Source organism: Zeus faber (genome assembly GCF_960531495.2).
Source record: "Zeus faber genome assembly, chromosome: 4".
NCBI lineage: Eukaryota > Metazoa > Chordata > Actinopteri > Zeiformes > Zeidae > Zeus > Zeus faber.
Genome location: NC_137191.1, coordinates 34,812,228 through 34,835,607, shown reverse-complemented (window position 1 = coordinate 34,835,607; position 23,380 = coordinate 34,812,228). Strand labels below are relative to the sequence as shown.

The 23,380-nt window shown below is 48.1% G+C and overlaps 1 protein-coding gene across 1 annotated transcript; it reads left to right on the top strand.

Annotated features, from left to right (window-relative positions):
- Window positions 1-151: 151 nt before the first annotated feature.
- Window positions 152-23,067, top strand: abcc10 (ATP-binding cassette, sub-family C (CFTR/MRP), member 10). The gene is made up of 22 exons (XM_079999565.1): window positions 152-166; window positions 4,131-4,344; window positions 5,011-6,385; window positions 7,956-8,183; window positions 8,309-8,465; window positions 8,932-9,077; window positions 9,493-9,572; window positions 9,929-10,100; window positions 10,714-10,812; window positions 11,863-12,052; window positions 12,400-12,477; window positions 12,621-12,821; window positions 13,396-13,528; window positions 14,948-15,140; window positions 16,282-16,625; window positions 17,251-17,420; window positions 17,991-18,151; window positions 18,961-19,214; window positions 19,731-19,876; window positions 21,087-21,184; window positions 22,079-22,191; window positions 22,901-23,067. The coding sequence occupies exons 2-22, from the start codon at window positions 4,169-4,171 to the stop codon at window positions 23,052-23,054; spliced, it is 4,668 nt and encodes a 1,555-aa protein (XP_079855691.1). The 5' UTR covers window positions 152-166; window positions 4,131-4,168; the 3' UTR covers window positions 23,055-23,067.
- The last annotated feature ends 313 nt before the right edge of the window (window positions 23,068-23,380 follow it).

Below are 23,380 nucleotides of genomic sequence, written 5' to 3'. Positions count from 1 at the left end.
TTCCCGGCGCCGCCGGGAATGAGCGTTTTCTGCGAGTCGTGTTCGCCCGAAAGTGTTTTCCTCTCGTTAAAAACAACCAGGACGGACCTTCTCTGTGTCAAACGTGACGCCGGAGAGGACAAATCCTCTGTTTTGTCCCTTGGTATCACATGTCAGCTGCACACAGGTGATAGTAAGATGACATGATTAAACCCTGGAGGTTTTGGAATGAATTCTGTGTCACAATTTGCACATATACACGATCATATAAAGACATTCACAAATGGGGGGGGGGGGGGCGAAATGTATTAATGCTACAATCCTCCAGAACGTATGAACATTTTTAAATGCATAAAATAGAATGATGGAAATATTTCTCCGTCCGCAAATTAATTATGTATTTCTTTGCGTCAACACGTGATTAACTATATTTGCTTGTGTTTTCTTCCTCGCTTACATCTTACGCTTCTTCTTCTTGGGGTTTATCTCATCTCTTCTAACCCGATCACCAGTTCTCCTTGCTCTCCTTCCTCCTCTGTGTTTTTTTTGTTTTTTTTTCCTCTTTCCTCTGACCTCGCGCTCGACGGCGCGATCCTGGTGTCCTGGATCCCAGATCCCACGTCCCGGATCCCACCCCCCCGACCCGGATCAGCGTCCCCTGTGCGTTCCTCGTCCGAATTCCCCTTTCGTTCGTTCCCTTTGGATATCGGGTCTGGGGAAAGGGAGGGTGGGGTTGGAGTAGTTCCTGTCCTGGAGTGGATCCTGGGGTGAATCCTGGGGTAGATCCCGGAGTAGTTCCCGGAGTAGTTCCTGGAGTGGATCCTGGTGTAGTTCCTGAAGTAGTTACTGGGGTGGATCCTGGAATGGATCCTGGACTTCCACTGAAGTGGATCTCGGGACGCAACACAAAGACTGACAAAGTGCCAAGTCTGCATCTGGTTCAAGTCAGCAACATGGCGGAACCGTATGATTTTGACAACATATCTTCTCATGTTATGCTTCTATGTTTTTTTTTTCATTTTATTTTTGTGACACCAACATGTTTCCTAACGTAATACTTTATCATTTAGTTGAGAACCATGTCCGCTGCAGTGATGGTCCACTCCTGGATCTACTCCACTCCAGGATCCACTCCAACCCAGAAGTGGACCTTCACTCCAGGATCTACTCCACTCCAGGATCTACTCCACTCCAGGATCTAGTCCGCTCCAGCACGGTTCGCTCCAGGATCTACTCCACTCCAGGATCCACTCCAACCCAGAAGTGGACCTTCACTCCAGGATCTACTCCACTCCAGATTCTACTCCACTCCAGATTCTACTTCCCTCCTTATTCTACTCCACTCCAGGATCTAGTCACACTCCAGGATCTAGTCACACTCCAGGATCTAGTCCGCTCCAGCACCGTTCGCTCCAGGATCTACTCCACTCCAGATTCTACTCCACTCCAGGATCTAGTCCGCTCCAGCACAGTTCGCTCCAGGATCTACTCCACTCCAGGATCCACTCCAACCCAGAAGTGCACCTTCACTCCAGATTCTACTCCCCTCCAGGATCTAGTCACACTCCAGGATCTAGTCCGCTCCAGCACAGTTCGCTCCAGGATCTACTCCACTCCAGATTCTACTCCACTCCAGATTCTACTCCACTCCAGGATCTAGTCCGCTCCAGCACAGTTCGCTTCAGGATCTACTCCACTCCAGGATCCACTCCAACCCAGAAGTGGACCTTCACTCCAGGATCTACTCCACTCCAGATTCTACTCCACTCCAGATTCTACTCCACTCCAGGATCTAGTCACACTCCAGGATCTAGTCCGCTCCAGCACAGTTCGCTCCAGGATCTACTCCACTCCAGATTCTACTCCACTCCAGATTCTACTCCACTCCAGGATCCACTCCAACCCAGAAGTGGACCTTCACTCCAGGATCTACTCCACTCCAGATTCTACTCCACTCCAGATTCTACTCCACTCCAGATTCTACTCCGCCAGATTCTACTCCACTCCAGGATCTAGTCACACTCCAGGATCTAGTCCACTCCAGCACAGTTCGCTCCAGATTCTACTCCACCCCAGATTCTACTCCACTCCAGGATCTAGTCCGCTCCAGCACAGTTCGCTCCAGGATCTACTCCACTCCAGGATCCACTCCAACCCAGAAGTGGACCTTCACTCCAGGATCTACTCCACTCCAGATTCTACTCCACTCCAGATTCTACTCCACTCCAGGATCTAGTCCGCTCCAGGATCTAGTCCGCTCCAGCACAGTTCGCTCCAGGATCTACTCCACTCCAGATTCTACTCCACTCCAGACTCTACTCCACTCCAGGATCTACTCCCCTCCAGCACAGTTCGCTCCAGGATCTACTCCACTCCAGGATCCACTCCAACCCAGAAGTGGACCTTCACTCCAGGATCTACTCCACTCCAGATTCTACTCCACTCCAGGATCCACTCCAACCCAGAAGTGGACCTTCACTCCAGGATCTACTCCACTCCAGATTCTACTCCACTCCAGATTCTACTCCGCCAGATTCTACTCCACTCCAGGATCTAGTCACACTCCAGGATCTAGTCCACTCCAGCACAGTTCGCTCCAGATTCTACTCCACCCCAGATTCTACTCCACTCCAGTATCTAGTCCGCTCCAGCACAGTTCGCTCCAGGATCTACTCCACTCCAGGATCCACTCCAACCCAGAAGTGGACCTTCACTCCAGGATCTACTCCACTCCAGATTCTACTCCACTCCAGATTCTACTCCACTCCAGATTCTAGTCACACTCCAGGATCTAGTCACACTCCAGAATCTAGTCTGCTCCAGCACAGTTCGCTCCAGGATCTACTCCACTCCAGATTCTACTCCACTCCAGATTCTACTCCACTCCAGGATCTAGTCCGCTCCAGCATAGTTCGCTCCAGGATCTACTCCACTCCAGATTCTACTCCACTCCAGACTCTACTCCACTCCAGGATCTACTCCCCTCCAGCACAGTTCGCTCCAGGATCTACTCCACTCCAGGATCCACTCCAACCCAGAAGTGGACCTTCACTCCAGGATCTACTCCACTCCAGATTCTACTCCACTCCAGATTCTACTCCGCCAGATCCTACTCCACTCCAGCACAGTTCGCTCCAGGATCTACTCCACTCCAGGATCCACTCCAACCCAGAAGTGGACCTTCACTCAAGATTCTACTCCACTCCAGATTCTACTCCACTCCAGATTCTTCTCACACTCCAGGATCTAGTCACACTCCAGAATCTAGTCCGCTCCAGCACAGTTCGCTCCAGGATCTACTCTACTCCAGATTCTACTCCACTCCAGATTCTACTCCACTCCAGGATCTAGTCCGCTCCAGCACAATTCGCTCCAGGATCTACTCCACTCCAGGATCCACTCCAACCCAGAAGTGGACCCTCACTCCAGGATCTACTCCACTCCAGGATCTACTCCACTCCAGATTCTACTCCAGTCCAGGATCTAGTCCGCTCCAGCACAATTCGCTCCAGGATCTACTCCACTCCAGGATCTAGTCCTTTCCAGGATCCACTCCTCTCTAAAACGTGCAGACAAATCCAAACGGATGAACACGTGAATCGACCTCTTAAGTGCGTGATTAGGTGTGTGAAAGTTGGGAGTGTAAAGGTTTGCAAATATATTTGATCTCATATAAATTCTACTACATATACCTGCAAGACGGTTGACACAACACATGCAATACATTGTTTGTTGATGGAGAAATATATTTATGTGTCAACTCAAAGTGCTTTACATTAAAAGAAGGCCATCAAATAATAACAAGAGAATAGTGAAGTAAATTAAAAACAGGCTCAGAAAAAACTAATAAAATATAGAAAATTGCATTGGAAAGAAAAAAAAAAAAAAAAAAAAGTAAATATTCTCCTCATTTAAGATTTGGGTCATCAGTTTAGACCAAGTCAAGTGATTTCCCTTGAATTAGTGCTCTTGTATTTACTCATCTATTTCCATTTGTAATTATTTTATTATATATATTTGTAAATTGTGACACAAAATTCTGTCCATAGAAGGTTTTGTTTTTTTTATCGGTTACTTTCCCAGAGGAGCCTCCAGAAATAGTGAGCCGCCACAATCGTAATTTTGTTTCTTCAACCTTATTGTTCTCGCAGTGTCGTCAGGAACAATGAGAGCCAGGTAAGGGAGCGACATGGGTGATTTTGGCCCCGCACAGTTGATCTCGGGCCTCTGCCACACGGACGGCCGTGAGCCCTTCCCCGTGTGGCAGAATGGAAGTGCCAGCCCCTGCTTCAACCAGCTGGTTTTGGGGGTCCTGCCTCATGTGGGAATGGCCGCCACAAGCAGCTTCTACCTGAGTATACCGAGGTACGCACCGCCATCGCAACCGGTCCTGCTTCCCCCACCCCCTTGAGCAGCACAGCTCCAGCTTTATCAACCAGTTGAAAGTAAATGTGAATATCAAATGTTGAAAGGGGATGGCAAGTTTATTCGTGCGGCACATTTGTTACGCAAGAGTAATTCAAAATGCTTCACATAAAGCATAAAACTCATAATATAAAAGCAACGTATTTTAATAAATGCATATATAAAAGCATAGAAACAAAAAGATAGAAACTGACTGGTTTGTAGTTCCGTTTACATCAAAGAAGGATCAAAAGATACAACATTGTTAAAAACAATGGGTTGGGTGTGTAGGTGATTTTATATTTTTCTATTTTATTTCATTGTAGATTTGTCTGTTACCTCCAGCTATTTATTTGTCTTATTTCTACTCATTTTAATATTGTATTGATATGTTTTGTTAACTCCGTGTCCAAGTTCTTACTTTCCGTACTTCCCTGGATCATGTTCTGTTACTGAGCTGCTGTAATGGCCTGCTGTACTTCCCCCCGGGATGAATAAAGTACTATGTTATCTTATAAAACACATCACAGGAAACCACTTTTACAAAGATGGGTGTTTAGGTATAAATGCAATATTTGTACTTGTTCCTTATGCCTGATAAAGTGACATTTGAAATGCTTTCCACAGATTCATTCATCCGCAGACGTCGCCTCCGTGTGGCTGGAGCCTTCGGACGGCCTCGGCCCTGATCACGGCCCTGCTCTTCGCCGTAGACCTGGTTCTGGTGACTCTTCAGCACCGGGGGGACATGTACCTGTACGTCCTGTCTGACAGCTGTGCCCTCCTGGCCTGGCTGCTCCACCTCGCCGCCACGCTGGTCCTCCAGAAGTCTGTCTTCAGAAGAAGCCGAGGTCCCCCCGCACTCCTTCTGCCGGTCCTCCTCTCTGTGCCAAACCTGGTCTTCCTCCTGGTGGGCGACTGCTGCAGCGAGGCTAGTTTGAGCCTCTTCGAGCCCCTCAGAGTAGCACGGTTGACCCTGGCTATGGCCCGGATCCTCCCTCTCATGGTGTACGTCGTGGCGTTTGCGTTCCCCTGCATCGGCGATGGTGGCTACGCCCTGCACATCAACGCTGCAGACGAGGCTCCCCTCATCCCGCAGAGCTCCCATCCAGACACCGGGGAGATGGTGGCGGAGGACGGCAGCGGCTGCATCTCCAGGCTCTTCTACTTGTGGCTGGACCCGCTCCTCCGCCGCGGGCAGCGTGGGGAGCTGGGTAGGCCGTGCGATGTCTACCACCTTCCTCAGAAACTGCGTGTTAGCGTCGTGCAGCGGTACTTCCACGGCTGCTGGGAAGCCAGCCAGCGCGGGGCGGGGGCCCCAGACAGGCAGCGGGACCCGTGGCCCCAACCCGTCAGCAGAAACCTCCTGAACGGCTCCTGGACCTCGCCCCACGAGGAGGAGTCGATGGAGCTCCGAGGGGAGGTGGGGCTGCTGCGGGTGCTGCACAAGGCTTTCGGACCACGCTACTATGCGCTGGGTGGGTTGAAGCTCGTGGGCAATCTGCTGGGCTTCGTGGGACCCCTGCTGCTCAGCCGCCTGGTGGACTTCATGGAGGACAAGAGCTCCCCCTTCAGCCAGGGAGCTTGGATCACCCTTGGCCTCTTCGCTAGCACCCTTCTGTCGGCCTTCCTTCGAAACATCTTCTCCTTCGAGGTCTCCAAGGTGGCCCTGTCGGCCCGCACCGCGCTGGTCACAGCCGTCTACGGCAAAGCCCTGCGGGTTGGCGGCGGCGGCCTGGCGCGCTTCACGCTGGGAGAGGTGGTGAACTTCATGAGCACGGACACCGACCGCGTGGTCAACTTCTTCAACAGCTTCCACGAGCTGTGGAGTCTGCCGGTCCAGTTCTCCATTGCCCTCTACCTGCTGTACCTGCAGGTGGGCTTGGCCTTCCTCGGCGGTCTGGGAGTGGCTCTGCTGCTGGTGCCGCTCAACAAGGTTCTGGCCTCCCGTATCCTTGACAACAATAGACACATGCTCGTGTACAAGGATAGCCGTGTGAAGGTAAGACCTGAGACACTGAAATCAGGGCAGTCAGGGTGGTTCTGATTAGGCCGCCACTATTCTTAGCCACCAGTTTGATAATAGCTGCGGATTGACTGCTCTCACTCAATGTTTAACTGGACAACTGTTATTGTCGAGGCCGGCAGTATTACTTATAGTGGAAAGATCTCACTGACTATGTTCATAGTTGCTTGCTTGGATGTGGGAGTCTGTTGCTGATGTGTAACCATAAGCTAGAGCTGCCCCCTGAAAGTGGACGAGTTGGACCATCAGTCAGAAACCCGTCAATCGACCGAGATTCCTCCAGTCGAGCGGTCGTTTTATTTTTAGGTTTTTTTTGCCAGTTGTCGGTCAGTTGTCCATTGCAATATCGGGATAAAACATATAAGCTTACAAAATGCACAGGGATAACATTTCAGTGGGGAATCCTAAATATCTTTTTATATGTGTGAATGGAACACGACTCTCCGTGCGTCCTGATCGCTGAGCCCCGCTCCTCCAAATAATACAAATAAAAACAGTGTGAGGGGGGCGGGGCTCGGAGGAACGGCCCATGGCTGGTAGACTGCTTAAGGTTATTTCCTGTGCCTGACGCTTGGAGAGGGGGCGAGTGGGGAGAGAGTCAAAGAGAAACTGTCCCAGTTACGCACGGTTTTGTTCCATACCGTTCCTATACGCGCTTGTTTTGTTCCATTAGGAAACGGAGTAAGATAAGTTCAAAGTTCAAAGTGTACTTTATTGTCAATCATACCATGCAACACGTAATTACACAGAGGATCAAAATTGCGTTTCCCCATACTCCAAATGTGCAAGTAATATTTGTAACACACAACATATGACATGAAAGTGCAAAAAGACAACAACAATAGACACAACAACACAACAAGACTAAGGTTAGTCTTAATATACTCAAGAAGTCAAATGAGGTATGTAATTAAGGTAATAAGGTGCAGTACAAAGCTAGCAGCAAGAGGATACATGTGTATACCAAGGGGATACATATGTATTGTCAAAATGTAAATATTGTGCAGTCTGTTGGTCTTTGTGGGTGTCATGTTCATGTCCTGTTTGGTGAGTTTAGTAGTCTGATGGCCTTTGTATAATATAAATAACCTATGTAACCTATGTAAATAACCTAGCCTACATCTAAAATAAAAACACCGTTCTGGCACGCCGATCGCGGGCGCACGCATCTTCATTACAGTCGGAGAGGTAGACAGGTGCACAAAATGCACCCAAATTGCCCCCCCCCCCTCTATGAATAGTCAAATATTTGCATTGAACATCCAAATCCGTTTCGGCTGACAAAATTCTCACTCAACTAATGCCTAACAGATACAAACACAACAGGGAGCTTACTTCATTACCAGCCCTGTTGGAAAACAAACTGTAGTATTAGTCGCTGATGTCAGTTTGTATGTTTTCAGACCGTCGTCCTGTCTAATTCTTAAATTCTGCTGTTCAGGAATTAAACACCGGCATTCGTCCAATATTTTTGACCTTCACAACAAAACTGCTGCCCTTTGGCGAGTCTCTCAAACTCAGCCGCCTTCTTTCCTTCCGTCGACAGCTGATGACAGAAGTTCTGTTTGGGATTCGAGTCATTAAGTTCTACCACTGGGAGTCGCACTTTGCCGAGAAGATCGGACGCTGTCGCCTCGGGGAGCTGTCCCACCTGAAGGCCATCAAGTATCTGGACGCCGTGTGCGTGTACACATGGGCAGCGCTGCCTGTCGTCATCTCTATCCTCACCTTCGTCACCTATGTGCTGCTGGGAAACCAGCTGAGCGCCGCCAAGGTGGGAGCCGCACTGGCTGCTGATTAACTGCTGTTACTAGTACAGCTCCTAGTTGTACTGTTACCACAAGTCTACTATACTGGTATTACTCCTCTTCCTTTGTGCTCCTCCTGGTCGACCTGCAGGTGTTCACCACTCTGGCTCTGGTGGGAATGCTCATCCTGCCTCTCAACTGCTTTCCCTGGGTCCTCAACGGCATCCTGGAGGCCAAGGTGTCCCTGGAGCGCCTGGAGCGCTTCCTTAAGTTGGCCAACCAGGACCTGGAGGCCTACTACAGCCGGGGTAGGCTGCCGCTCGAGTCCCACTTGAGAGCCGTGTCTTGACTTGGACGCAACTATCTGTGACTCAGTGGGACTTGGGCTTTTTAATTGATTTCATCTTGCTTGAAATTTTACACAGGATAATTAATTAGTATGTGTATATCGTTGCCTCGCAAGAGCCAGACCCAGACAACGCAAGGGTTGGGGGTAGGTCCTCGGTGGTTACTCTCAGCTCGTCCAGCCGTGCGACTGGACCGATTGGAGGCCGCCGTTGTTCTAGGAGGCGGATTAGTTGATAAATATCTCAGCTTTTGACACACTGGAAGGTGTTTTCCCTAATTTCACAGGAGCCAGGCTTGCTGATTACCTCTGCATTCTACAGAGTCAGTGCGCAACCCGACAAAGTGCTGCAAAAGTGAACTATCCCTTCAAGGGTGGAGTTGACTCTGTGTAAACTGGTCCAACACTGGTTGCCTCTTTGTGCGCAGTGTGTCCCGAGGATCCCCAGACCTGTGTCCTGATGAAGCGGGGCCGGTTCTCCTGGCGGCCGGACCCGCCCCCGGAGGGTGAGGCCGATCCCGCGCCCGCTCGGGGGAGTCTGCAGCTCCACGGCCTGGACCTCAGCATCACCAAGGTACGCTTTTGGAAGGCACAGTGTTTTCCACTTGAGAGAGAGAGAGAGAGAGAGAGAGAGAGAGAGAGAGCGAGAGAGCGAGAGAGAGAGAGAGAATTCCCCCCCTGCTCTCCACCTTTCGAGTTGTGTTGTCGAAACTATACCAACCCTAACCCAAAATGGGGTATTGTTATCAGAGTACCCCACTGGGAACAAAGCAACAGAAAAGTCAAATATCAAGGGAAAGCTCCTTGATTTTTATTTTTATTTTTTGACACCTAGAAGGATGTTGGATGTCTCAGCCGGGAGAAAGTCCATGGTTAAGTCGACTGCGGTGGATGTCGTGGGTTGGGTTGGGCGATGGTGGGTGGAGTACAATCCCCAAAGTCCGTCAGTCCTTGTCCCAATGGGACATTTATCCTGTGTTTCTTTACAGGGCTCACTGGTCGTCGTGGTGGGAACGGTCGGATGCGGGAAGAGTTCCTTACTGGCGGCCATCGCCGGAGAGCTCACCAGGTGCGCCGCCGCCGCCGCCTCCGTACAGACGCATTGACCCACGGGTGTAAACACTTCCAAAAGTTCACGATTAATTTGAGGCAGTACAACAGTGTATTGTACGTCTGACACAGTGGAGCTCCACGTGGCGCGCAGGGATTCATAGAGACGCATAATATCCAGAAGAACTTGGTGTCATGCAGGAAATGTACAGATCACAACCTTCTGGTTTCATATGAAGCTGCTGCAGAAGGAACCAAAATGAGGGTTTTTGAGCAAAGAAAGCGGTGATTTGGACGCTGAGGCTTAATGGAGGATCAGAGCACGCGAAGGGGGCGGAGTGTGAGGACGATCTCTCTATTCCCTCTCTTCCCCAGGCCGGAGGGGGAGCTGTACGTGGAGGGCCGGGAGGGCGGCTTCGGCCTGGCGGCGCAGGAGCCGTGGATCCAGCACGCCACCGTGCGCAAGAACATCCTGTTTGGCAGGAAGTACGACCCCGACCTCTACCGGACCGTCGTGGAGGCCTGCGCGCTCACGGACGACCTGAACGTGAGAATCGCGCCGAGACCCGGGTTGTTCCGCTCCTTCCGCTTGGTGGTTCTGGTGACTGAAATGTTCTGTCCGTTTTGTTTTCTGCCTACCGGTTCGCCAAAGCTTAACCAGACTTATTTTGCGTGTCCCCGATCTTTGCGTCCTTGCCCGCAAAGGTGGACCCTGCCGCCAACACGTGCACATGCATAATGCTCATACATTGAATGGCTGTCTCCTTATCAAGTAAGCTAAATAAAGTACCAAGTATGGGATTATTTTTCACAATATGATCTTCCAGACGTTGACTTTAAAAAGGCAAACAGCTCCTGATGTTGTTCAAGTTGAAGTCAAGTGATTATTTGTCACATACATATATACATAGGGTCATACGTACAGTATATGCAGTGAAATGTCATGTTTCAGGGTTACCTTTCCTCTAGAGTAGCAGCCACTCAGAATGGCGGCCATTACATCATACATCCATTCATTGCATTCAGATGATGCGGCTGCGCCTGTGTTCACTTAGTAACTGGTTAGGAAGAGGATTGTATGTAAACAAAGGTCAAAACCCCCAGAAATGTTGTCGTTGTTTTGCATGAGCTAAAAAGCCAAACTCTGCCTTTGGCTGCAGATGCTGCCCAGAGGGGACAGGACGGAGGTGGGGGAGGGCGGCGTCACGCTCAGCGGAGGCCAGAAGGCTCGGCTGGCTTTGGCCAGAGCCGTCTACATGGTGAGTCCCCTCCTGCGTAACCGTGGTGACACAAGAGTACACACAAAGACAGCGGGCAGAATCATCGAGTGTCTGACTGTGGTAACTTACTTACATAATGGTGCTTTGCGCCAACTTCAGTCGGTGTACACTCATCCAAAAATATACCAACAGCAATATATTTGTAAAATAAGGCTCAGTGCAGACTGAAAGAATAAAACTAAGAAGGTTTCAATGGCTGTCTCTGAATGGTATACTAGTATACTATTTAGTATATACTAGTATCCTATTAAGTACATACTAGTATACTATTAGTATATACTAGTATCCTATTAAGTACATATTGCTATACTATTTAGTGTATACTAGTATCCTATTAAGTACATACTAGTATACTATTGAATACATACTAGTATACTATTGAGTACATACTAGTATACTATTGAGTACATGCTAGTATACTATTGAGTACATGCTAGTATCCTATTGAGTACATACAGTACATACTAGTATACTATTTGGTACATACTAGTATTCAATTTATTACTATACTGGTATGCTGTTTAGTACATACGCGTATACTATTTAGTACATACTAGTATACTATTTAGTATATACTAGTATACTATTTATTACATACAGTACATACTAGTATACTATTTAGTACATACTAGTATACTATTTAGTACGTACTTGTATACTATTTAGTACATGCATACTAGCATACTATTTAGTGTAACAAAGTAGTGTTTAGTACGGCTGAAGCCATAGTGTGTCGAACACTATGTGGAAAGTACCAGGATGATGTACCCCATCTGAAGTATCGCAGTATCCAAACGCTGCACACTGGGCAGGCCAGCGTATCCCACAATGCATTGTGAGGGCGAGACCGTCAGTTAATGTTTCTGGCAGCGTTGTCATGACAACACGCCGAAATGTAGGATGATGTAGTACGTCTGTCCGAAAAATACTTCAGATCTTTTCACTCGCGTAGTAAAGTACAGACTGTAGGACGTTCTGAGCGGATCCCTCCCCCTCGTTCCCTCTGTCTCTTCCTTTCGTCGTCCCAAGGACAAAGACATCTACCTCCTGGACGATCCGCTGGCGGCGGTGGACACCGACGTGGCCCGACACCTGATGCACAAGTGCATTCTGGGACTCCTCCGGGGCAAGACCAGGATCCTCTGCACACACCGGATAGAGTTTGTGGACAAGGCCGACGTGGTCGTCCTCATGGACAACGGGACCATCGTCAAAACGGGTAGGGAGTTGAAATAACAGGTCCAGTTAAAAAGATATATGAAAAAATAGGTTTACAGGGATCCTGAATCCGAGCTGCATGGTAAGTCACATCAACGTTTTTCCTTAAATGGTGTTCACCGTAAAAAGTAAAATCTTTGTTTTGCCATTGGTTGGGTGACCACTTGCAGTACCCCTTGCAGACCACTTGGGGGCCGTGGCCTGCAGGTTGAAAGTCACTACTGCTCCCTAAAATCCATAATACATTGACTATAACAATTTTGTGCAGATGATATCTCGCCGCAGACACTGCAGCAACGTTGAGAAAGTTCCTGTTTTAGTGACTAAACGCACGGCCCTGTTGAACAGGGACAGCAGCGGAGGTCCTTCCTCTGGTGGAGGCAACGCCCAAACACCGCAAGAACGACAGCAACGCAGCACAGAAGGGTAACCTCACCTGGAATAAAGAAATATACCGGAATGTAGCCTGCGTTACAAGTATTGAACGTGGAAAAATCGCTCACAGACTTTTATTCCAGACCAATTTTTATTTTTTATTTTTTGTGTTGCATGTTTTGGGTTCAATCCAGGCGGCGCAGAGCAGGAGGAGGCGGAGCAGAGTTTGTCCAATGAGCCGGCGGCGGAGGTGGAGGACCCTCCGCACCTGTCGGGGGAGGGGGAGGAGCAGAAGCAGACAGGCGGTCTGGCCTGGAAGGTTTACCGGACCTACTGGGCGGCGGTGGGTGGAGCCCTGGCGCTGTCCGTACTGCTGTCGCTCTGCCTCATGCAAGGTCCGTGCTCCGCCGGCGCCAGGGGCCGCATGTTTAAAAGAAAGACAGATTTTTTTTTTACTTTTTGACGCCACGGGCTGAGATGTCCGTAATGGAGAAAACCAGGGACGGCGAACGGCCGGAGCTGTCATTTCAGCCATTCATTCTAGTGGCTATACAGCCAAAAATGTTATCACGATAAAATATTGCATACCATATACAGTATATTTATTTACATTATTTTTCCCAAAATAAATCTCAAAGAAAGATAGAGAGAGAACAAATCTGAAGATAAAGCAATATAATGCTCAACAGTATTTTTATGTAAAGAACATTGCACGGCACTCGTAAGTGAAGACGTGAACAAGAAGGAGGGAGGGGGCGGAGCTTCTTCCTCGGTCGACAAACCTTATTGGCTAGAGGTGAAATGTCAGCCTCAGCTCGTCCAAATTGTGTAAAGCAGTCCCTCGTATTGTACATATATTATGGAATGTCGCCCTCAAAATATGGATGCCACGGCATCAAGAAGGCCAAAGGTTATTATGTGAAGTGTTGACCGGCTGAGCAGCTGTGGTTTTTCCGTCTGATTTAACAGCCTCCAAGAATGTGTCCGACTGGTGGCTCTCCCACTGGATCTCCCAGCTGGAGGGCAACGGCTCCTCCCCCCCCCTGGGCGCGCCTTCCCCGGGCTCCTCCCCCCTGCGGCTCCTCTCCCTCGGGCCACTGATGTGAGTCACGTGGAACAAACCCCTAAAGCTGTAGCTCTGTGAGAAAGCGGCGGAATTTGATGATGACATAAGCCACGAACACGGTTGAGGTGTGGCCTAAACCGATGGGTCACAAACATCTCGTGGTTTAATTTTCATCTGAATCGACCCACATACCGAAATTGGTGAGAAACCATTTGGACTGTGTCCAGCGTGCGGTGTAGACTCCATCACTCTGTAGTTGTTAGAGATTACAAACGGCATGTGTACGTGTATATTTACGTACTTTCTTACCTGGTAGATGTCTGTGAATCAGTTCAATTGATATTTTATCTCTTTGATCCCCATTACTTTGCCGGATTAATGAAAAATAGGAAAAACAGTAATCCACAAAAACTCGGGACCACGTCTAGTCGAATCAACTGAAATATGCGACTGAGTGATGTGTTCAAGATCCAGCGAGTCGTCGGAAAGATTTAAGCCGTGCAATGGTAATTATTCACAGAAATACCACCATGTTTTTTGTATTTCATGGAAACTTAACCTTATTGAAAATGTAATTCAAGGAAAAAAGTCACCACTAAAATTACCGGGTGACGCAGTGTCCCATAAACAATCATAATTCTTAAAACACAATTCTTCAGGAATATGTAAACTGAACGCCAGAAGAGAAACATGCAGACGTCACTCCAAGTTGATTGGTCCAGACATGAGTCCACGATGTTTGTAACTTTTTTAACTTGTGATGAATTTCACAGAAACCCAAGAACTGTAATACATACCTAAAAGGAATAAACTGGACCCTGCGTATAGCTGCCTGCAGCTATATTTCCTATTATTATTAACCTATATATTTTTAAGCACCTTTACATCATGTCACTCAAAGTGCTTTACATTAAAATAAGGCCATCGGATAGTGACGATAAAAGCAAAGCAACCAAAGCAAAATGCATTTATCAAGTAGAATAATAAAAAAATTAGAAGAATGAAATACATTAAAAATAGGGTGAGGATAAGTGTTCCTCTACAAACTATTTTCTTGGATTTTACCATCACCACACCCAAAATGCACAATGACACAGTGATGAAGGAAACAAGCAAAATACATTTAGTTAATATAAGAAGTTATTCTCTATTTTAGTTTTGGGTTGATTTAGTCCTCCAAGCATCACAATCGTTCCTCAGTTAATGATTTCCTTGAAATCTTTATTTCTCTCAAATTATTGATTTGCCTGGAGTTCACTTTCTCAAATAACTCTCTCACAATATTTTAAATTACTACTGTGTCAGAGTTATATGAAGACGTACGTTTAAGTACGTTTAATTACCATCATTACCAAGGTTGTACTGACTTTCTCTGAATTGTTTGACTTCATGTTGAAGCTTTATTATTATTATTATTATTATTATTATTATTATTATTATTCTGAGCCCTTCTAGGAGTGCGATATCCTCGTTGCAAAGTTCCCCTCTGACCAACGTGAGCTCAGAGGTGGAGTTCTACCTGACGGTGTATGCCTCCATCGCCGCGGCCAACACCGTCTTCACGGCGGCGCGAGCCTTCCTCTTCGCCTACGGAGCAGTCTGCGCTGCCACGGTCATCCACACCCGACTGCTGGACCGGGTCCTCAAGGTCAGCTCGGGAATTAACACAAACGCGGGACGAGCGCTTGTTGTTCTGAGAAGCTCGCAGCGCTGACGTTCTACACTAATCAGACGTCTCTTGAGTCTGACATCAAGTCTCTTACCCCAAGTCCACACTCACCGCTTTCTTTCTTTTACGATTTGAGGCTTTGAGGCGCACGTACCAAAGGATTTTGGAAAGACGAGCCCCAATGAAATCAGACATAAGCTGCTTTTACACATGAACTCCGGACAAGGTCCAGATAATCTTTTTATATATATATATATACACACACACATTACGAATATTACGACTTGAAATCTAATTATTTCCATTCGTGAACAATAAGTAACCTGTGCAGCCACTTTAATTAACATTTCACTAATATACATTTTTGATTCAAATGTAAAAACAAAATAAATACGGCAAGTAGATAAATAATAAAGTTTGTGGTGGTGTTCGTCTTCGTCGGGACGTTTCGTCGACATATTTTACAGATCGTCCAAACTGATTGGCTTTCCATTGCACCTTGCTGAACACGGAAGTGAACAGATCTGCGGAATATTTTATCGAAATGATCGAGTCCGTCTTATTTTGACATAGAGGAAAAAAACCCGATAATGACCGTTATTGTTTTATCGCCGTTAGTTTTTTCAACTTACAAATTGTACTTCGTGGGAATGATTTTTACGGGACATTATGACCCGAGAGATTTAAATATGTCGGACCGAAACAGATTTTCCCGGTGAAAAACGGGTTATTACCGGATAATTTAACAGGAAACTCTGCCCCGGACTACCGCAGGCTACTCAAACCACTCTGGACTACCCCGACTCTTAAATCGTTGGAAATCAGCCTTGACAACCACGTAATGTGGCCCTAGCTTTAGACGCTCCAGCCCACTATTCCTAGATACTACTATTGGGGCGGATCAAATGCAGAGAAGGAATTTACGCCAGAGGGAAGGATACAGAATACAAAAATACAAAATCAACCGGCTGCATATAGGGCTGCTGAAGCATTTTCAAGGTTTAAGAGGGAAAGAGGAGCGAGGCATGAAAAAGTCTTCTTCACTCTAACGTCCAATCAGAAGGCTCCTCCCCTCTAAGCCCACCCCTGTCTGTGCCCCCCCCCCCCCCCCCCCCCCCAGGCCACGGTGGGCTTCTTCGATACCACCCCGCTTGGCCGCATCCTCAACCGCTTCTCCTCGGACCTGTACAGCGTGGACGACAGCCTGCCCTTCGTGCTGAACATCCTGCTGGCCAACGCGGCGGGGCTGGGCGGCACGGTGCTGCTGCTGGCGGCGGGGCTGCCCTGGGTGCTGCTGCCGCTGCCGCCGCTGGCGCTGCTCTACCTCCGCACCCAGCGCTTCTACCGCCACTCCGCCAGGGAGGTGAAGCGCCTGTGCAGCCTCACGCTGTCGCCCGTCTACGCCCACTTCTCGGAGACGCTCGGCGGGCTGGGGACCGTCAGGGCGAGCCGCAGCTCCGCCCGGTGAGATGGGGCGAATGGGTCGGAGCAGGGCGCTGGCATCTTAGAGGCGTGGAGAGTTTTTCAGGTGGCTGGAAAAAGTGGCTGACAAAGAGAAAGAGAGGGAAGCACTGGCCCGGGGGCCACATCCGGCCCAGGAGACAATTTAATGTGGTCAATTAAAAATTACATGTGTATGAATATCTTAGTATATTATACATATATATTATACTGTATATTAAGCTGATTACATTAATTCATATCGACGGCAAAGTCATTTCAAAATGACGATGCTTAATTATTCCGCAGTTTCACTCAATACTTTTAGAATCTCAAACAGAATAAAATAGAATCCAACAATTCATGAATTAGCCAACACATCATCTTATTCATCTTCATCTTCATTCTTCCTCCTTTCTCTGCTCTTCCTCCTGTCTTTCTGCTCTTCCTCCTGTCTTCCTGCTCTTCCTCCTGTCTTCCTGCTCTTCCTCCTTTCTCTCTGCTCTTCCTCCTGTCTCTCTGCTCTTCCTCCTGTCTCTCTGCCCTTCCTCCTGTCTCTCTGCTCTTCCTCCTGTCTTTCTGCTCTTCCTCCTGTCTTTCTGCTCTTCCTCCTGTCTCTCTGCTCTTCCTCCCCTCTCTGCTTGTCCAGGTTCGAGGGAGAAAATGTGCGTCGCCTGGAGCAGAACCAGCGATGCCTGTTCCTTAGCAACGCCGCCATGCAGTGGCTGGACATCCGTCTGCAGATGATCGGTGTCGCCGTGGTAACGGCCATCAGCGTGATCGCAGTCGTTCAGCGGCAGTTCAGCTCTGTCAACGCAGGTGAGAGGCGGGTGGAACCTTGTGGATTTTGGTGCCGTCCTTATGGGCGTGTCTATTCAACTTGCAGCCCCGTGGAATATTTAATGAACTGCAGGTACTTGAGGAAATTCAAGCACCAGGGAGCACATGGCTCTGCAGAGGCACTGTGTGTTTAACAATGTAAACATTTGTTCACTTTGTGTAAATTGATGAAGGTAATTTGAAGAACGAGCCGGTTTTGCATTTTCTTTTCCTTCGTTTTTAAGTGTAGCCTCTCAGCCATGAAAGTTGCTTGTTGAATTTCTCAGCCACTAAAATCATTAAAATGGTTAAATCGCCTTTAGAGGCCTGTATGGAATCAGTGCTCAGGGAATTTCCGAATTTGTTTTTTATATTTTAGAGAAATACGGTCACCTCTTCCAGTGGTTGATAGACTTTGGCATTTTCTGTGTGTGTGTGTGTGTGTGTGTGTGTGTGTGTGTGTGTGTGTGTGTGTGTGTGTGTGTGTGTGTGTGTGTGTGTGTGTGTGTGTGTGTGTGTGTGTGTGTGTGTGTGTGTGTGTGTGTGTGTGTGTGTGTCCTCCCCCACCAGGTCTGGTGGGCCTCTCTCTCTCCTACGCTCTCTCCATCACAGGCCTTCTATCTGGCCTCATCTCCAGCTTCACGCAGACTGAGATGCAGCTGGTGAGCGTGGAGCGCACCGAGGAATACTCCACCGCTCTGCCCACGGAGCCGCAGCAGCAGAACTCAGAGGTCAGACGCCGCTGACCCTGAAACCTGGACTTTGCTGCTGCCATTTTGCCAAATTCGTTTTGGAATGTTGTGCTAACAGACATACTCTGAATCGTGTGTGAACTTCCGAAAATATCATTACATTTTGTGTTTTTTGCGATCGTCATAATTAATGCAATTCATTAATTTGACATATCCGCAATATTTGCGAGAACTAAATTTTTTGCTAAATTGCCACAGCTTTCCCACATTAAAGGTCCAAATCAACAGAGTTTAAACTTGTCGCCCTGAGAAGACAGTGCCTCCGTCACATCGTCACAGACCTCATTCAATTTTGTGCTGAAAGTGTATTTTATAGTCTTATTACTGGGACCCAAACAAGAGCAGTGTTTCCTTTTTAAACCTTTGGCCCATGGTCCTTTATGTTTAGAAAATCAAAAGAAAAGTTCCAGTTTCTGTGATATGCAGAATCCATATTATCAGAGAAAGTGATTAAATGGGACTTTCTTCCTTGTTAGTAGTTTAAATCTACGTATTCAAATTTGTTAAATTTTTTCTTTGACTTGCACCCTTTACCAATCCCCACAGCAGTAAAAACACACAAAACGCAAATTGCATCTCAAGGTTTGAGATAAGCCACTGTAAAATCAAACAGCTTTGCAACAAACCCCCCAAAAAACACCCATAGCAACTAAAAATTGTCTTTTGGGATATTGTTAAAAACCTACAAGGGGTCCGCAGCTTTGACCGCAAAAACCTTTGGGGGGGTGGTACTGAAAAGACCTCTAGCACAGCACAGCTTTCATACCTCTGTTGTCCTCTGGCCCCAGGTGCCCCCGTCCTGGCCGGAGCGGGGCCAGCTGGAGTTCCGTGCGGCCGTGCTGGCCTACAGGGAGGGTCTGCCCAACGCCCTGGACGGGGTCAGCCTGCTGGTGCGGCCCGGGGAGAAGGTGGGCGTGGTGGGGCGCACTGGCTCCGGAAAGTCCACTCTGTTCCTGGCCCTGTTCCGCATGGTGGAGCTGAACCGGGGCCAGATCCTCCTGGACGGCCTGGACATCAGCGCGGTGGGCCTGGCGCAGCTCAGGTCAGCTGGAGGCTCTTGATGGAATGCTTAGTTTAAACGTTGTGTTCCTAGTAGAAGCCCATAACAGTGTAATAATACACATCCACCTCATGAAGAAGAGCCATTTATGGGCGCTGAACATCAAAACTTATACATTCTCATTCAGTTAATTAAAGAAATGAATTCTGTTTGTTGCAGTGTTTTTTCACATTGCTTTAAACTTCCCTTTAAATTGTGATGGGAACTTATCCGGAAACTAATGCTTTCACACGGCCATTGTGAAATTTCAAATCATTGCGATGAGCAATGAACATGGTGCTATCACAACCCATGGCCACCAGGGGGCTCTGTTTAGCCAAACAACCTGGTGCTAGTGGAAAGGAGCCTGGGCTGTGACGGCGTCAGCGCCGCGCTCTGCGAACGCAGGGGTCCGGGCCCATGCTCCCTCGACGGCAGCGAACGAGCCGACGTCGCCGTCGGCCAAAAGCGTAGGGTAAGAGCGTGTTGTCACTGGTGGCGCCCCGCCCCTCCCTGCAGGTCCAGACTGGCCATCATCCCCCAGGACCCCTTCCTGTTCAGCGGCACAGTGCGGGAGAACCTGGACCCGTGCGGACGGCACCCGGACCAGAGCCTCCTGGACTCCCTGGAGCTCTGCCACCTCGGCCAGGTCGTCAGCAGGATGGGTAAGGGGGGCTTCATGACGAAATATGACGACAACGACGTTTGTGACGAAGGTTATGACGTCCGTAAATATAGCTTCCTCCCCAAAACGTGCCCCAGGACTGTTTTAGGGAAGGCGGAAAAACAGTCGACTGCTTGTCGCCAGTTCAAGCCATTAGTCGACTAATCATCGCGCGTTTGTATTAATCAAATTGTATAAATATGATTGGCGGCGGTTTTTGGGGCATCAGGAGATCGGTTTCAGTTTCAGGGCTGAGAGAGAACGTTGTCACCAACATTGTCAACACATGAGAGACATACAAAACCTAGTAGGCAGCCTTTAAAACGTACTATGGCGCCCGTTCGCTACAGCGGTTAAACATTACAGCCGTTCACCTTATTCGGCCCTGTTTTCATTTTACTAATCCACACGTTCAAATGACATATTGACAAAATCTGCACAGATGTGTGGCGTGAGGAAGATCGTTTTCCCGGCGTCGGCGTCCCCCCGGTCCGGGATCCCGGGGCCGCAGCCGCGGCCTCCCCGCCGCGCCGCCTCGCATTTCACGCGCGGCTCCGGCCCACGTGGGCGTTTGTGGTTGGTGTTGACAGGTGGCGGCTGCCGAGGGAAGCTTTATTTTTTGGATCATTTTGACTCTGGATTCTCAATCTGATGCGAAACGACGGCACGACGCACGGATGTTCCTGTTGGGGAACGGCGGCGACGTCTGGAACTGGGACGCCCGCCGCATCGCGCGGGTGAAGCGGCCGAAATTGGCGGGCCGATGCCACTGGTGACGAGTGCTGGGTGTCAGCGGGTGTTCTGTGCAGTGGGAAAGGGCTGTGAGACTCTCCTCGTCTGTAAACGTTTGGTCGACGGTTTCGGGGCAGCCCTAATAATTAGGTGAGAAATCTCTGAATGGTGCCAATAACCTTGTCCTGGTCGTTTTCAGATTTCTGCGCGGAATAAGTTAAGGGCCAGTGTTTTTCCAGCCTTTTGTTTTACGTTGTAAAGATGTTTTTACTAAAATAATTTTCAAGAACAAATTGTGCATTGTTTGAAAAAGAAACAAAAAAAACGCTATTTCCCAAAGTCCCATGTAACATCAGGGTGTGTGTGTGTGTGTGTGTGTGTGTGTGTGTGTGTGTGTGTGTGTGTGTGTGTGTGTGTGTGTGTGTGTGTGTGTGTGTGTGTGTGTGTGTGTGTGTGTGTGTGTGTGTGTGTGTGTGCAGGCGGTCTGGAGGCGGCGGTGGGGGAGCGGGGGAAGTCCTTCTCTCTGGGCCAGAGGCAGCTGCTGTGTCTGGCCCGGGCGCTGCTCACCCAGGCCACCGTACGTATCCGAGTCCACGCACACTGAACCAGGCGGGGTTTTTGGGGATTCCCTGGGGTTCTGGGAATGATTTTGCATGAACGAGGAAATTAAGCCAAGGCAAAATGTACATATACGAGGAATTTGTTGTGAGGTGAGTTTTTCTACAGCTTTAAAAAAAATTTACATTTTGAAAAGATAAATAATAATAATACAAATTTCCATGTACAAAAAAAAATCAATTTATTTACACATATACATAACATCAATATACAATGTAATCTAATTTTTTTTGATACAACAGCAGCAGAAGTTGACAGTGCAAGTCAAAAAAGGGAAAAAATAGATAAAAATAAAATAGGAAATTGCAGCAGTGTTCAATTATGTGAAATGGTACTGGAAAATAAGCTGTTATAGTAAATGTGTGTATAGTTGTATTTTATAAATATATCTGTCTCTAGTCTGGTGAGATAGCAGTATATCAGTAAAAATAATGGTAAAACATTATTATTATTATAATATCACTTATAATAATAGTAATAATGAGGATAATAGTACTAATGTTAATAATAATAGTATAAGTAATAATGGCAGTACCACTAATAATATTATAATTATTACTGCAAAATATAATTTTACTGAAGAAATGTAATTATTAGATGATTATATGTTTTTATGTCGCTGATATTATTAATAATAATAATAACTGTTATTTGTTACCTTTCATAGACAAAGTGGTAGTCCAAGTGCTTTGCATTCATAGACTTTCAAATAGTAGTAATAAAAAAGCAAAAAATGTAATTTAGTTAAAAAAACAAAATAAAGAAAAAGAAAAAAATATTATGCTGGATTTCAGTTTTGCGTCATAAGTATCACAGCCCTTCCTCAACGAATGATTCAAACCACTCCTCCCAGGTCCTGTGCGTCGACGAGGCCACGGCCAGCGTGGACCAGAAGACCGACCTGCTGCTGCAGAGAACCATCAAGGAGAACTTCCACAGCAGCACGGTCATCACCATCGCCCACAGGTACGTTCCCACGACGAGTCCGCTTTCCAGGGGGGGGAAGGTGGGCGCTCATCCAGGTCCAAGCCAACCCGGAATCAAACCCTGGGATCAATGGGCGCGGCAACTCCAGGTGGAGCCGGTCGGCCCGGACCGAGACCGGCGGCGGGACCGGGGCGGAGGGGGCAGTCCAGTCCTTCATCAGCCCAGTCCGGGACCCCTTCAAGCTGTGTCGCAGAAAGGCTGTTTTTTATTTTTTTATTCTTTTGTTTTTTATTCTGGACTCATTTTAGTCGGATTAACTCAGCCTCGGTTTGGACTAAACGCCGTCTGCCAAACCGCCGCCAAATCTAGGACAACACCTTCGCCAAAGTCGGCGGAGGGATCAGAAATCTGGTCTCGCTGCTTTGCCTTCAGTTATTAACGCGTCAGTTTGAAGGTTCAATGGGACGAGAAACGCGTCTTTGATCTGGTTTACCCCTTTTATCTGCACTCAACTGACTAAGATTCAACACAGTCTGTTTGTCAAATCACATGCCCTCACTCCAGCCCACCTACTGTGAGGTGGAGTCGTTTCGTCTGCTCTTGTTGTTTTTTAAGTCAAATCGTGGGCCGTGCGACGCTCTGAACGCCGTCTCACCGCCCTCGTCCCTCGATGTTCAGTCGCATTTTTTTGCTTTTCCTGCTTCTACGGCGAAACCTCACCTGTAAAATCTCTGCTGTGTTTCACCAGGATCGACACCATCATGGACTGTGACCGAGTGCTGGTGATGCATGGCGGGAAGGCGCTGGAGTTCGACGCCCCGGCCACTCTGTGCGCCAGGGACGACTCGGCCTTCTGCCAGCTGGTCAGCGGGGGGGGTGGAGGGGGGGTGATGACAAAATGACAGATGGATGATTATATTTTTATTCGCAGCGTTGCCTCATATTCGCACAATACTTTTGACCGCGCTCGCCTGAAAAGCTGCCGAGATATGCGCTGCCCCCTGCTGGCGGCCGCAGGGAAGCGCACGTCACTACAAGGACCCCAGGGCCAGGCCGGTGCAATGATGCGCCTTTCACTCGCCACCTCAGTACTTGTGGGTATCACGGGCAGAATAAAACTCTTGTTCTGCACCTGTTCCTACCTCCCATGTGTTGGATAATAAATATTTTTTTATATAAACCCTTCTCAGTCCATTTACCATCCTAGTAACTGACGTAGCTAGGAGCA